The 15,971-nt window shown below is 37.4% G+C and overlaps 1 protein-coding gene across 2 annotated transcripts in view; it reads left to right on the forward strand.

The window, feature by feature from the left end:
• jupb (junction plakoglobin b) overlaps positions 1–15,398 on the forward strand; it is a 52,671-nt gene extending 37,273 nt beyond the window's left edge. For both annotated transcript variants that reach the window (XM_040124285.1, XM_040124286.1), the window contains 4 exons: positions 3,959–4,080; positions 7,936–7,978; positions 12,706–12,845; positions 13,791–15,398. In XM_040124285.1, the coding sequence (XP_039980219.1) occupies positions 3,959–4,080; positions 7,936–7,978; positions 12,706–12,842 (302 nt within the window). In that variant the 3' untranslated portion in view covers positions 12,843–12,845; positions 13,791–15,398. The remainder of the gene's footprint in view (positions 1–3,958; positions 4,081–7,935; positions 7,979–12,705; positions 12,846–13,790) is intronic.
• The last annotated feature ends 573 nt before the right edge of the window (positions 15,399–15,971 follow it).

The raw sequence follows: 15,971 nt of genomic DNA on the forward strand, positions 1-15,971 counted from the left end.
ACTCCATAATACAGTAATTTAATGACCAATACATCTTAATACATAAGTGTCAAAGTTTATCCTTGACTTTTTGAATAGAAGTCTCTTCCACCTTTGTGCCAATAGTTTCCTGTTTCAAATTGACGCTGTCCCTATACACAAAGTCAACTCAATATAGAACTGGTTTTTCCCAGTTTGTTGTGGAAGAACTTGACCCGACTGCACAGAGCCCTTACTTCAACCCCATCCATCACCTTTGGGATAAGCAGGAGTCCTAACTGTGAACCAAGCATAATCATCCATCTCACAGACCTCACTTTTGTTGTGTCTGTATGGGAGCAAATCCCTGCCGCCAGGTTCAATCATCTGCTGGAATCCTGAAACCAGAAGAGTGGAAGCAACAGATTAATGTGGCTCAAAGGTTCATAGAGTATGTTATATATATCACATGTTTAGCCATTAAGTCTAACAGAATCAAAAAAATGTCTGATATTTCCCATCAGTATTTCAAAAGTGTAAAAAACACATGCGCTAACACAAATGTATGGACACGCGCGCACACACACACACACACACACACACACACACACACACACACACACACACACAAATGCCCTTTGATAGGTGCTATATAAATTAAAGAAAATTAATTGAGTTGACCCTAATATCACCCTGCAGTAGGTAATATTACTTTCCTACTTTACAGCATCAACACTTTACAAAAGCAGCAGTACAGTGACTAGCTGTTTCCCAGGTTCCAGTAGGAACCAATGAGCTTGGAGCTGTGAGCCACAAACAGTGTAGGGAAGTCAGAAAGTGTTGGGAGACAGACTAATACATTGTTGTTTTTGGTCTTTCATGGGATTTGTTGACAAGAAGAATGTAGAATACCTGTTTAAAATCTGTTCATCTTCATTGTATATGTGGTGGCATAAAATCTCACGTGATTTTTTTGTGATTTTCGCCACCTCAAAAAACTTAATTTGCTGCAGCTTTTCTATAAAATTTGCAGAAATGTTTGTGTAATTGTAGTGGGTCAGACTGTGTTGCATTGTGTAGGTAAGGAGTAAACTTCGATGGACTTTCTTCGACAAATTTATTGCCAAATACCAACAATGGTAAGTTGCTCTTACGTAAATACTCTGCATCTTCCTATGGGAAAGTCCATAAAGAAATTAAATATTTTAATGCACACTAGCATTACAAAAGGAAAAATGAAATGCAAATTACTTAGTAAATAAAACAAATGAAATACTTTCTTTCAGAAAAATAATTTAAAAAATAGCTGTTCATAAACCCACATACCTGCAGCTATGAAGAAACAAAACATTCACAAATATTTTAGGTGCCTATGTATGATCATCAGCAATGTCACTAAATGCCCCAAAATAGCAAACATGGGCTCAACAGTACACTCTAGCCTTACAAACTACACGGCAGCCCTGCTACACACATGCCTCAACACACTTTTCCCCTAATTAGGAGATTTATGCATGAAAATAAATAACAGTGCAGCTCTACAAAATAAAAAAATGTCAGTTCATTGACTTCACATTTTTTTGTGGTAACCAAACATCACATATACAGCAAAAACACAGAAAGTAAACCGAGCAAAGAAAATGTATTTATTCAACTAAAACAAAACTAAACAGATAAGACACATAATACAAAGTCACACGCATTCAAATCTCAGGAGATGATCGTTCACCAATATCCTGCAGTGATGATGTAGAAATGGCTTTTTATCTAGAATTTTTAATGCTTGTTTATATACGGACTTGATGGTTTAATTTAATTTTCCAGCCTTCCCCCAGCATGGTAAATGGACTGCACTTATATAGCGCTTTTCTAGTGTTACTCACCACTCAGTCTTTTTGACACTACTCTCACATTCACCCATTCACACATACATTCATACAGCGCTTTTCTATACAAACAGCGCTTTCTATACACAGACATTCACAGACCGATGATACATAAGAGGCATAGAATACAATAGGAAACATGTGGAAAGATCATAGCATGCAGAAATATCTTGGCTGCATTCATAGAAAGACAGTTTCTCATTTGTCTAAAATTCATTGTTTTTGGAAAAGAACACACCTTCTGTCTTGCCACTGTTTTTAAACTAAGACATGACTGATCAAGTCACTGTGTGATCCTTTCTATAAAAGTTGTTAGCTTCCTAGCTGCTAACGCAAATATTTTTTTTGCATACAACGTTGTCATCGACGTGTATTTGCATTTCTATCCCATTGAGACTGTTGTGAAATATCAATAGGATATAGACTAAACAGGGGGGGTAACACAAATCCTTGAGGTACACGCGTGTATCATTAACTGCAACACACTGAATCCAGTTAGATAATTATAAAGACATCTATGCCTGTACTCCAGATGAAAAGTTAAATTTTGAGAGTTTAGAAATAAGAGTGTCATGATCTACAAATCTAAAAATACATCACCAACTACTCCTCCTTTATCACGCTTAGATCTTATATGTTTTGGTTGAATGATACTTTCTCAGCAACTTTTGGAACTACTGGCCATATGATTATGTGTCTATAGTTACTGGCTTTGTGGTGGTCTCCAGATTTAATAATAGGAGTGACAATGGCATGTCTCTTATAAATTTCCAGTTACATGTTTAAGTGACAAGTTAATCAAATGAGAAATGTGGTGAGTTAAAATATCTTTTTGTTTTTTAATACACAAGCATGGCATCAGTTTGGAAAACATCTCTACATATAGATCTTCTCAAGGAACTGATGATTTTGTTCACTTGTGTCTGGTTGTAACCAGTTAAAAAACCTGATCTACAGCATTTGTAGGAACAATATCCAGTTCTCTTTTTATCAGGTTTTTACCAAACTGAAGAACAGACGCAAGGGTAAAAAAAAAAATTTTAAAAACCCTTTTAATGTTAAACCTTTTGCCTCATCCATCATATGGAGATAAAAATTAGGTAGCCTTAGTTCTTGAATAACTTTATTCTTCAAACCTTTATAAATCATTATATCTGTGTCTAAATTTGAGATAGCCATATTATAAGTTGAATTCCTTTCCTTAATGCTGAATCTCTGTTCCTCAGTTTCCACAGATTGTCATTAAAATAAATTACTTTTAATACTTTTATTCTTAGAATTTTTCTGGACCGTCACAGTCCAAATTCCATTACAAAATTGAAGTGAAGCTCACAGAAGGGCGACAAGTAAAGTTTGTAAAATGAGATGATTGTGATACTTCCTGTTGTAACACAGATGGTTCCCTTTACAGAAAGGTGTCCAATCTTTACATGAAACCATATTTACTCCCATTAAATTCACAACATATTAGCAGCCTTATTTGGAACATAGGAAGAAATATGAGCTATTACACCAGTTGTTTGGCCTTATCTCTAGCCTCTGCAAATAGCTAGACAAGAAGTTGAATGAGCTCCAGTAACTTTTTTTTTCCAGCTGAATCAAGTTTATAAAGAATCCTCAGTGCTTCCTGCCAAACCATGTAGCTCCATAAACCAAACTGTTTGTTTTAGGTGTCAGATCAAAAATGGCTTGTTTTGCTAACTTTTAAAAAATATTGTTTGTGATATATTTGCCTTGGGCAAGATCTGCCTGAGGAAAAATCCTGTATTTACATGTTGGTTTGTTGAGAGTGAAGCTTGATTTTTATTTAATTTTACTCATTTAAATTGGTTAATACTTTTATTATTATTTTTATGAAAGCAAACGGGTTAAATTGGAAAGCATTCTTCCAGTTTAATTAATTTGTGCAACAACAACAAAAAATAAGTAATAAATAAATTTTAAAAAAATTAAAAATGGATGATTGTGATCACATGATTGTCTATTCTTGAGGAGCTGACTATTCACATTTTGGGTGAACTGATCTGTAATGCTTTAGAGAGAACAAATGAGTGTTCTGCCTTTTTTACTTAAGTCTGTTTATAAGTGGCTGTGATGTTGCTGTCTCCCTGCAGCCACCTATGCTGCAGCAGTGCTGTTCCGAATTTCAGAAGACAAGAGTTCGGACTACAGGAAGAGAGTATCAGTGGAGCTAACGCACTCGCTCTTCAAACACGACCCTGCCACATGGGAAATGGTAAGAACCCTAGGTATGTGTGTGTGTGTGGCTGTAGAGGTGTTATGACACAAAAGTGTCACTTTAACACCATCCTAAGAAGACACCATAGATATAAAAGACCGCACCCACTCTTTAAAAGTGTAACCTGGTCTCGACTAGCTTAATCAACCATAGATCAGTTTCCAACCAGCTAAAGAGCAAGCCATAACACTGAAACTGCTCTGGTGAAAACTGGAAATGATCCTAAAATCAAATGAAGAGAAAAAGAACTTTCTAATCTTGTTTTTCTTTTTCTGGAACTCAGTGCATCCTTCTATTCTGCCAATCACAACATTCTCATGGGTAGGTTGGAAAAAGGCACACCCCTAAACTGGTTTCAGTCCTACCAATCAGATTACAACTGATTTGTCTCATTTCAAAGCTTCTCATCACAAAGAACATACATTCCATTTAGAGTGCCGCAAGGCTCTTTCCTGGGTTCAGACAGTTCAGTCTTTATATGTTACCACGAGGGTCATAAGCACAGTCTGGATTTCCACTGCTATGCCAGATGACACCCAGCTATATACTGTAGCTATTTACCCTAATGATCAAAGTCTCCTTTACTCCTTCAAAAAAATGCATGCCTGACATTAATTGACAGATGATGGAAAATTTTGTCCAACTGAATCAGGGCTTAACAGGGGTCCTTGTTATTGGTCCAAAAGAGCAAAAAAAAAATGTGCCTACAGCTTATAAAATATTTTCAGAACATTGCATGTTACCAGTAACAGTTATCTACATTCTGTCATTTAAATTAGTATTGCTAAGGTAATTTTTAAGACATTTCTTAAAAGCACACCCACACAGGTGTTTTTGGTTATTCAGGCTGATTAGAGCTTTGCTGTGAATTAAAAGAACTGGTCGGCTGAGAGCATATCAACCAGTCAACCGGGAGACTACAACCCTACTAATTAGCTAATCAGCTGCAGCACATTAAACAAATTGTAAACGTACCTTTGAATATCAGTTTGTTCCATCTACATTCTGCTGTGGTCCTGACTTTTCAGTACCACTAAAAACATGCTGTCTGCCTGTGGCTTGTAAGGTAAAGGTCAAGTTTGTGTACATTGTCTCTCGTTCTCCTGCTGAAGCTCAGCCTACCAGCTGCTAGCAATCAAACACAGTCTGTACACCCCCACATAGTCCTGAGAGGATGTCTAATTAGTCACACTAGTGAAAACACATTTGAGGGTGAACAACAGGTGTGTAGGGGATTTGTTAGATTTTACTTGTATATCCTTAATTTGATAAATAAGGAAATAAGGAAAAAACCTCCAAGTTTCAACTGAGTAAGGAAACTTAACTGTGTAATGTGTCCACAGAGACCAGCATCTGTAGACTGTTCACACACACAAATACACATACTATCTTTTGCTCAAAGCACATCACATACACTTTCATGTCTCTCCCTGTATTTTTGTCTTGCTCCCTATAGGTTCTTTCTCTCTCATTCTCTTCACAGAGATGCACACACACACACACTCTTCAACACAGTCAAGCCTGAACTAGTATATATGTATATATATATATATATATATATATATATATATATATATATATATATATATATATATTGTAATTCAAATAATTAACTTAAATTATTGTTTTTGTGAAAATATATATAATTCTAATAATCTGAGGAAAACAAATATCTTCTACATAACCACCAGCGCGGTTCTACTAATTCCTCTATTGTAGCCTCACTTAAATAACTTCCTGCAATTTTCAGTAATCTGATCCGTCATCTCAGCTTTTTGACACTTCTTCACTTACAGTTACTGGTTGCCAGTTACTCATCCGACTGTTCTCGCCTAACTTCAATAACTTGCTGCAGTTTCAAGCAATCAGCACACCAGTTTCCAAAATTAGCTTATCTCACCTCCCTTCAGTTGCTTTATTTACATCAGTTGCCACTTCATAATTGGCTATCCTTCCCTCTTCTCAATAACTCCCTGTTGTTTTCATTAGCGATACTAGTTGCCAGTTATTAAGCTATTCTCGCCTCACTTCCGTACTGTCCTGCTGTTTTCATTCCATCTCAGCAATCTCCTCCTATTTCTGTTAAAGGCACTGGGCTGCCATTTAGACATTCAGCTATACTCTCCTCCTCTTTCTGCTACTGGCATCGGGTTGCCAGTTCCTCAACCTATACACTCATTTCACAATCCTTTTTCCGTTTGTTTGTTGTTGATGTCAGTAGGATTGACCTACTGACATCAGTGTCTTTAGTCATCGCTAAAATCTTTCTCTTCATCATCATTGCCCCCTTGAGAGAATTAACAATGGTCTCTTCTCATGGATTCCACAATCTCACAATCATTAATATTCTTAAACAAGATCCAAGCATACTGGAATCAGTGTCCCTGCCACCTTATATGGTTTCCATTAGCATTTGGAGTTTAACTCTACAACCAACGAACCAAATTTATCTTGCCAAGAAATCTTGCCATCACGGCAGTTTAGACCTTTAATTTATTTCAGAAGAGTGCATGTATTCTTGCTAAATAAGCAATTCAACCAAATCAGCACTTTAATTAGAGGTTATGTTTCAAACTAAGGCCACACAAGCCCAAACAAGCTTTCAGCATATTGGATACAATCCAAATTCCCATGGTGCCTCCCCATCCGACACAGTTCTGGGACAGAGCTGGGCTGCATGGAAATCAGTTTTTGTTAGCGTCTCACTTTGGCACGATCTGACCTGGTCGGGAGTCTCTTCAAAATTATTCTCCGGTCACTCCTTCCTCATCGTAGCTGTCAGCCAAGAAATATGAGAGATCTTAATTAACGTAATGGTCTGCCAGCAATGGTCAGTTGTCTCTGTATCCATAACAAAACTCTGGGGGTTTGCCAAGCACAGAAGCAATGGTATATCTATCCCAAAGCCTTCCGCACACTGCGGCCATCATCCTGCTCCACCATCCCATTTGATATTTTTTCAGCCAGATGTTGCTCATTCATTTTATCTTCATTAAACAATTGATCTGCATCTCATTTGATGGTGTGGTCCTTGCTAGTGAATTGGAAATAATTTTATCTAAAGTTCAGGAGCAGAACGACACTTCAAGCTTTCATCTTCCTCTGATATATCTAGATATGCCTTCCTGTCCTGCACTCCCGTTTGCACGTTTTCCATGCCCCATCCAACCTCCTTAGTTTCTCTCTCTCCTTTCTCTCTTTCCTCTTCCATTTCTCCTAGGCTCCCCTGAGGGTCTGACAACTATAGAAGCAATGGTAGCTCCATCCCAAAGCCTTAACCACACTGCAACCATCAATCTGCTCCACCATCCCATTCAACTCCGCCATCTATTTGATGGTGGAGTCATTGCTATTGGACAACACTACAATAAACTGACCCAGTACCAGTCTATGCACTGCTCGCTAATAGACCACAAACATGTTATGTGGCAAAAACAGGCAAAGTAGTAGCAAACAGTCTTATATTTCCCTCTAATTGCTGAGTTTTTTCTCTATTAATTTATTTTTCTGTCCATTATATTTGGTCTTAATGAGAGACAGTTTATTTGTTTTGCTATGATTCAGTATTTTCAGTCATAGACTGTCTCCAAGTTCACTTTATCATCCACTTGTGTTTTCCTATGTGAGAAATGACAGTCATTCAGCTGGCTAATGCTGGCTCTGTATTGGTTAGATTAGAGATTTGCCGGGGTGTGTGTGTGTGTGTGTGTGTGTCTCCAACTCCACTGTCTCCCCTGTGATGCAACTTACTGACACGTCTGCTCTGAACAGAGACAGTCATACCTTAGCCATAGCGGTGTACAAAATCATTGAATACTTTGTTCATCTTTGTCTCTGCCTGCAACTCTCCAGGCCCATACTGCAGTTCCTTTGGAGCCTACATACCTAGCTGAGGGTGAGTATTTGGATTTACTGGGAAATGTTCCCAAAGCACAGTTTTAATACAACAACAAATACACAGATTTAACATTTATGTCTGCCAACAGTGAAATTTTTTCAGTTAATGAAAAGTTGTGCTTTATTACAGCTTAGGTTATGGTCAACGTTTTTGCCATAGTTTCTAGTTATTAAGTAATTGCTTAGTTCTGGGAACATGAAACCATCACTGCAATTCATGTCCAAATCCAGTGAGGCAAAACACATTAGTCAGATTATCTAAAATCTCTATATGTACATCAGATTGTAGACAGCATATTAACCAAAAAATAGCCAAAAGTTTCATTTGAAAAAAATAACTGATTGTCTACAACTGATATAATCTGCCCCTGGGGATGTCTGCTTCTTCCTTCCTCTCAGCCTTCACAACTTCACAATGGGCAGAGAGAGCCTCAAACAAACCACGTAGGCTCATTAGACAGAAGTCCCAAGAAGAGACAGAGTTGTCACCCCAGCAGCAAACACTTCAGACACAAGAAACAAAATAACACAATGTCACAATAAAGCTGGACATCAACATGCACAACAATTACTCAACCTAGATACATAGAGATGAGATTAGTATTCCTATTATATATCTCCTCAACAATCCAGAATTGTTCTCTCTCTCACACACACACACACACACACACACACACACACACACACACACACACACAAGGCAATCATCCAGGTGGGCACCCTGCTATTGACAGAATAGACTTGGGCAATAAAGCTGTTGCACCGTGTGTGTGTGTGTGTGCGCGTGTGTGTGTGCGATACCCTGTAATGCAAAGACATAAGTGTGAAAGACTTTATGGAATAATGGAAGCAGGAGTCATGGGTGGATAATGGAGAGTTTACAGAGAAATAGAGAAATCAACATCAGGAGAACAGGGTAATCCTGACAATTAAATAAAAATGATGTCTTAATGTCATGATCATTCATATACAGAAACAGATATAACATACTGTATATGTGCATTAGTTCTAGCGAGGTATCTACGTACACCTTGAACTACAACTAATGCAGTCTTAATCCAACAGTCCTGCGATAAATCTTCCGTCATGAAGGTTATAATTTGTATATTGTATAAATTGTTTCAGCGACGTGTTTATTTAACTTTATGATCATTTTGAAGGCTGAAGTTTGTGGTGCTGTTGAACTGTATTGCATCATACAGAGAGATGTCACAACTTAATTCAATTCAACAGTACCACAAACTGCAGCCTCCAAAATGATCATACAGTTGAATCAACATCTCTCTAGAACAGTTTATACACAAGCTGTTTTAGAGAGGTGATAGAATACAATGAACATACAATTTGTACAATTTCTTGTTGCCTTTAAGGCTGGGTTACTCCTCAATGGTTTGGGCTAGAAACATGCCGGTTTTCTCCTGTTAAACTAGATTATCGGCGCTCTCTTGCAAAATCCTGATTGTCCATGTGAGTCATTCACTTATGTCGATAAACAAATGCGTAAATTTGGAAAAGACTTTGATAGTTTCCCCTTTTGCCTGGCACATTGCTTATTCCATCTGTATTTATATCGATCGATTCTCATCCGCCATCTTTGTTGGTGACGTCCAAAGTCACGTTTCTGAATCTGACACTCCTTGAAAAAAAGATAGAAATTTATGGCAAGTGAGATATTTAGTGCAACTGAGGCTTTAGAGCTGATTTTTCAAGGAGATGTTGAGGAGAAGCTATCCAGTCAGACCTACAGTATCTGCGATGATAATAATGTGTGTTTCCCTGTAAGCAATACGGATTATTATAGCATGGTAAAGAAAAGGTAAAGAATGAAAACAGACTATTTTGGTAGAATAGTGCATGGTGGAAGTAAACAGTATGTGAAATAAACTAAATACTACTGTAAACTATTTTAGTCATTTCAATCAAGAGAAAGTGCATAATTTGCAAGAAAAATACCCCATTCTGGTGCAAGGCATGCCAGGTGCCCCTGTGATTCTAGACAGGAACTATCATGATGCATATCATGTTAAGGCATAAGCACACAGGAAAAAAAATGACAATTCCTGGAAGAAAAAAAATGCCCATGGACACTGCCCAAAAGAATATTCATAAGTCATGCACAGAAGTGTCTAGAAGCATCAAATTACTTCTAGCACTATCCAAAGAAATGTGTACAACTTTCTGTGTTGAGTTTTTGTTTCGATATTAGGGTTTACAGTGCTTTTTGAAGAAAATAAGTAAAAATTCAAATTTTTTTTTGTTCAGTGTTGAGAAGTCTTTATAGAGGACATACTTAATTAGCTGAGGTTGTGTGGATTCTGGGATGTGTAAAACTTGATGCTAATGTAAAAAAGGACAACTAGGATAGACAATGGAGGACAGAGCAGGGAGAGATAAGAGGCAAGGAGAGAAACAGGGATAGACAAGAGGAGAAAAAGAAGATAATGAAGGAGCAGAGTACTAAAAAGGACATGAGCACTGAGGAAAGAGGGGAAGGAGAAAATGAAGAAGAGAAAATCATATGAACAAAGGAGAAAAAGGAGTAGTGACAAACAAGAGAAGAAAGCTCTCCCCTTTCTCTGTTCGGTCAATTTTCTCCCCCTTCACTAAATCGTTCCTCTTCTCACGTTTTTTCAGTGTACATACTTCTGTAATTCCCTCCATCTCATCATCTTTAATAATTGCTTTAGCCTTCATCCTAAGTGTATCCGTGTGTGTACATGCGTGCATCTAACTTTGAGGGTACTGGTCCTGTTTATAGCCACGATCTCCATGTGTAATTTTTTTAAACACTTAATCCACTGCAGTAGTGCTCACACACGCGCACACAGTAGTTGTGGTCAATTGAAGGTGATGATTTCATAGGGCATTTGTCAGTCTCAAATGGACTAATTTATTCAGTTTCTGTCTCTTAGGTAGACCTCCACATACACTTCCATTCAATCTCCAAACATTCTTCCTCAGGCCTATGCTTTTTACATATTGAGTTTCACTGCCCACAGCATACATCACAATGAGGTCAATAATCAGGGTTGACATGCATCCTGGAAAATATGAAAAATCTGGACAAATGTGGGTGAGTTTAATTCTAGCTTGAAAGTTAAAAAATACCATTAACATACATGTCACATTTCTGCAGCCTGCTGTACCAGAACATATGTTTAAGGTAAATTCAACACTAACCACTACATCGTAAATAATTAATTTCACTTGCACAGAGATATTTCATGCCGTGTAGTATTAGGATAATTTGAGAGAAGTCATCTACCTATTACTACTGTTACACCTATGCTAGATATTTTATTCAAAAAGTGAAAGTAATGTAAAAAACATAATGCATGTTTGTCTGTTGCCGTATTAGTTATTCAGCAATAATGATCACTGTTGTACTTGGATGTTTTGTGTTGTTTTTGTTGTTTTACCAAGGTGAGGCTGTCTGTATCTGCTGAAGTCATCACATTACAAATTTAAGTAACAAACAACTGGGTGGTATTGCGACAATTCCCATTTCCAGTCAATTCATCATAAAATCACAAAGTGTCTAATCCAAGTAATGGTAACTACAACATAAAAGTGAAGGTGTGACAGTGTCATCATACATGTAAAGGGATGTGCCATTTAACCAAAATTACAGGATGTAAACTGTGATAGACATGGACATTGAGTAGGACAAAGCCAAAAGAGAAAGACAAAAGCCTCCCAGGTGAGCACAGGAGAATTGAAGTGGAGGCAAAGTTATTGAGTGAGGTGAATTTAAGTCAAAAATTGTACTCCTTCTCAGAGTCATAACTCAGTCAAATCTGAACCCACAGACATGAAACATATTGATATCATTCAGTGTGACTAACACTTCCTGAGGATATTATCATCTCCTGTGGATATTATTATCTGATGATAATCCAGTCTGAATGGAGCCTTAGCCCCTTCCATCTTCCAACCAGGAGGTGTAAATTTTAAGTTTTATTTTTAACTCCACATTATGACTTAATCGTATGGGCCAATCTGTTTTTACAAAATTATACTGTAAATTCTCCACTATGTCCAAAGTAATGCTACAATTGAACTTACACTAATCTGGTGCAACGGCCTGTTTTATTTTTCTTTCTCCAAGAACAAATGCCAGGAAATTTGTAACAACCAGCAGCTGAACAGGCAACAGTTGAGGACCGGATAAGGCGGAAATGGGTGAAAACATTGTTCACAGTTGATACCAAATACCATATCATACCCTCAAACCTGTCCAGTAACCAAAAAGTAGCCCATTTGATTTTGTCAAGGAGAGCTGTTTTTTTTTTTTTTTCCTTTTTGGTCTGACTGACATATGTATTTATTAAATAATAGCTGTTCTTTTAAAGAAACACTTTGATATTTTGGGAAAAAAATATTTTTTCACTTTCTTTCAGAGAGTGAGATGAAAAGATCAATATCACTGTCCTGTGTGTGTTAAGTATAGAGCTGGAGTCAGAACTTGGTTAGCCTAGCTTAGCATAAAGAGTGGAAGCATAGCGAATCTGGCTCTATCAGCACCTCTAAAGCTCACTGATCAACACGCTGTATCTCATTTGTTTAACCTGTACACAAGCAGAAATGTAAAAACAACAGCGAGTTACAGTTATACTTGTGGCAACTATTTCTTGGCAAACATTTTTTTAATTTTGATAAAACTTTGAAATATATTTCACCAATATGTTTATTTGAACAGGATATCTCTCTGTGTGTGTGTCTCAGAGTTAGATGGCTCTTACCCTCCCTATGGCTACACTGATCTGCCACTAGAAACCCTGCCACTAGACCCTGATCTCCATGAGCCCTACATTCCCGATATGACGTACGACCAGAGACAGGCTTACCCTGAACCACTCTAACAGGTAAACACACACACAACACAGTGTTGACACTTGACGTTTTTAGTTTAATTTTCTTAATTTTAGTTAACATTTTGTGTCCGATGTTGCACTTCAGTTAATATAATACTACTATTACTATTACTATTATTATAATTATAGCAATCTGGGGGGGGGGGGCAGTAAACAAAGTAAGCCTCTCTCAGGGACTGTCCCTTAGCTCACCTGTCGTTTCCCTTCTGTCTGTGGATTACTACAATGGGGGTAAAATGGTATTAGGGCACAAAGTTCTATTTACAACCACGAAACACAAATAGACCAATTTAAATGTCAGTCTATCTGTCTATCAATCTCCTCTGTTCCACTTAAGATGGCTACTATCACAGCACGGCACCAACACAACAAACAGCGCTGTCTATGGTTCTGAAACAACAGTTATATTACACAAAATTTATTTACAGATTTGATAGTGACAAAGGAGGTGCTGAATGCAATCAAATAAGTGACGGTACCAATCTGGGAAGTCCCACATCCTGTTCCAGCAGGTGTATAGACACAAGGTGTATAGACTCTTGTGTTACAATGTTGCAGCTTATCTCAAAGTGCTAAGATGTTGCACCTCATCTGGACATTTCTGTTTAAATACAGATTAAATAAATGAGATACAATGTATTTGTGAACAGAGTTAGCTGTTTCCCCCTTGCTTCCAGTCTATATGCTAAGCATGGCTAACCACGTCCTGATGCCAGCTCTATACTTCATACACAGATATGCAATCGATTTTGAACCTTTCATCCCCCTTTGGAAAAGGACAGTGAACTCCTCCTTAAAGACTGATTTTTCAGTGTGAAACTTTGGAAACTGGGTGTGTAAAGACATTCATTTTGAGTGTACTTCTAAATAATGAGGCCTTAAGGCAGATATTCTGTGTATCTTCTAATCTTTTTGAATCTTTTTTTTTTACTGCAGGACAATCAGAAAAGCTGAAAGAGAAAGAGAGAATCAGCAAATCGCAGGAACAAAACTGAAGAAATGGATGGATGATGGAGAGTGAAGGTTTTAATCACAAAGGGAATCAGCCCTTTCCAACGAGTGGAAAAAAAATCCTATTTGGCAATCAAGAACTATTAAAAGAGGTTGCTGATTAAAAAAAAAGGTTGATTGTTGCTATTGATGAAAAATGTCACTTTTGTTATAGTATTTTACTGTGAGGGGAAAGTGGGGGGTGTATGAAGTTATGAGGTGTTACACAGGTAACTTTTTGAAGCAATCAAATTAGGCAAGAATACCTTACGCTGATAGTTTGAGACATGCACGACAAGCGGGGAGGCTTAACCAAACACAGCTGATAATGTTTACCAAATGTTTTAGTATTTAATCTGTAAAGGTTTAGAAACCTTTACAGAAAGTCTATTGGATTATTAGTTGTGATATACAGGGATTTTTCCCCACATGTGGAAACACCCATATTAGCCAGTGAGAAATTCCATTCAGATTATAGTTAACCAAACCTCCCAGTTAAACAAAATGCATTACTGACATCACAAAAACACTCACTGTGAAAAACTATTTACAACTTTGAGGCTTTTTCTTGAAAAACACCTAATATTTAACAAGTATAGAATTTCTCTCTTATTGGCATTACTGCCATTCACCATTGCTACCAAATGCTACCCGTGTATCCCAGCCTTAAGATGCTGTCTTTTAGATGTCTCCTCTGTGTATTTGAACAGTGCACATGTCCCTGGGTGTCCATGTGTGGTTGTTGCATGGTCGTATATTGTGTGTTCATTGAAATATTCTTCACTTTTACTTACTAAGAAAAAGTAACATCTTGGTTTTACAAGCCATTTTGGATTACGTCAATCAGTTGGAAAACACATCCCACTATGTCCCAGCCTCACTTTCACTAGGTGGATATTCTGTTCAAATGTTCACAGGAAATGGACTGCAAATTCTTTGGCATCTTCAGCATAAGGCTACAAATCCCACCATTTTCGAGGCATACCCAGTTAGACCCATATATCTCTAGTGGACCATGACTCTCAACTATTATACACCTTTGTGGATGCCATGGAGTAAATTGCAGAGTAAATTTACAAAAAGTACAGACAAAATGTGCTTAGACATAATGACAAATGACGTTAGTATTAAAGGTATGCCGATTATTGAAAAGTGTTGATAACGATGTCACTGTCAGTGGAGGGATCGGGGGCTGCAAGCTCCAATATACTTGCTTCGACCCACAGCATGTGTTAAAGGTTTTGTGTGCAGCACCTTTTCTACCTATCCATCACATCATACTACAGTCCACATGGTCTGCACATACAGTAATTGCAGCTGCAGTTGGAATGTGGAGATCATGGCCAGTTGTTGCCCAAAAAATGTTCTGTGCACCAGGGACAACTGTGCTTGTGGTTACAACGCTGTTGTTTTTGGTTCCAAATCTCAACTGACTACAACAACCATATCCCGCAATATTAAGAAAGCACAACTACAATGACTTGTCAATTGCTGGGATAATCTACCACAGCTATACTGTTCCTGATTTTGAACATCAATAAAACTGATACAGTTCACAGTGTTAAATGTAATTTCCTTTATGTATGCATTTACCTTGCCACAATTAAATGAAAACATTTGTTTAAAGGACTGTTATTTTGCTTTTTGTCTTTGATAACTAAATTAATTGTTTTTCATTGTCACGTGAATTATAAACATTTCAATCACAAATGTAACTAAATATAGATTCAGTAGCAGCTCCATTTGGCAAGCTGGCCCACAGAATGTGATGCACTGTCATTGCTGCCATCAGCTTGTATCAGTGAAAATAAGCTTGGCCCATAGTACTGCCCCACTGATGACCATGCTTTGTATTTAGTATTGGTATATCTATGCTGCCCTCTGCTGGACAACACTGACATGCAATACACCTCTTTAATTTGTTTTCTGCGATGTGATTTGATTTTAATGTGACATTAAGAATTTATGCCACGATGAAAAAACAATTAACTCAGTTATATAAGACAAAGGGCTAAATAAATGTGTTTTTAACAAATATTTTCATTTAGTTATGACATATTAAATGCACACGTGATCGTAATATAAATATTCTATTGTATATCGGATTTGTTTTATTTTGGGCATTTT

The sequence above is a fragment of the Xiphias gladius genome, chromosome 3 (assembly GCF_016859285.1).
Source record: "Xiphias gladius isolate SHS-SW01 ecotype Sanya breed wild chromosome 3, ASM1685928v1, whole genome shotgun sequence".
Taxonomy (NCBI): Eukaryota; Metazoa; Chordata; class Actinopteri; order Istiophoriformes; family Xiphiidae; genus Xiphias; species Xiphias gladius.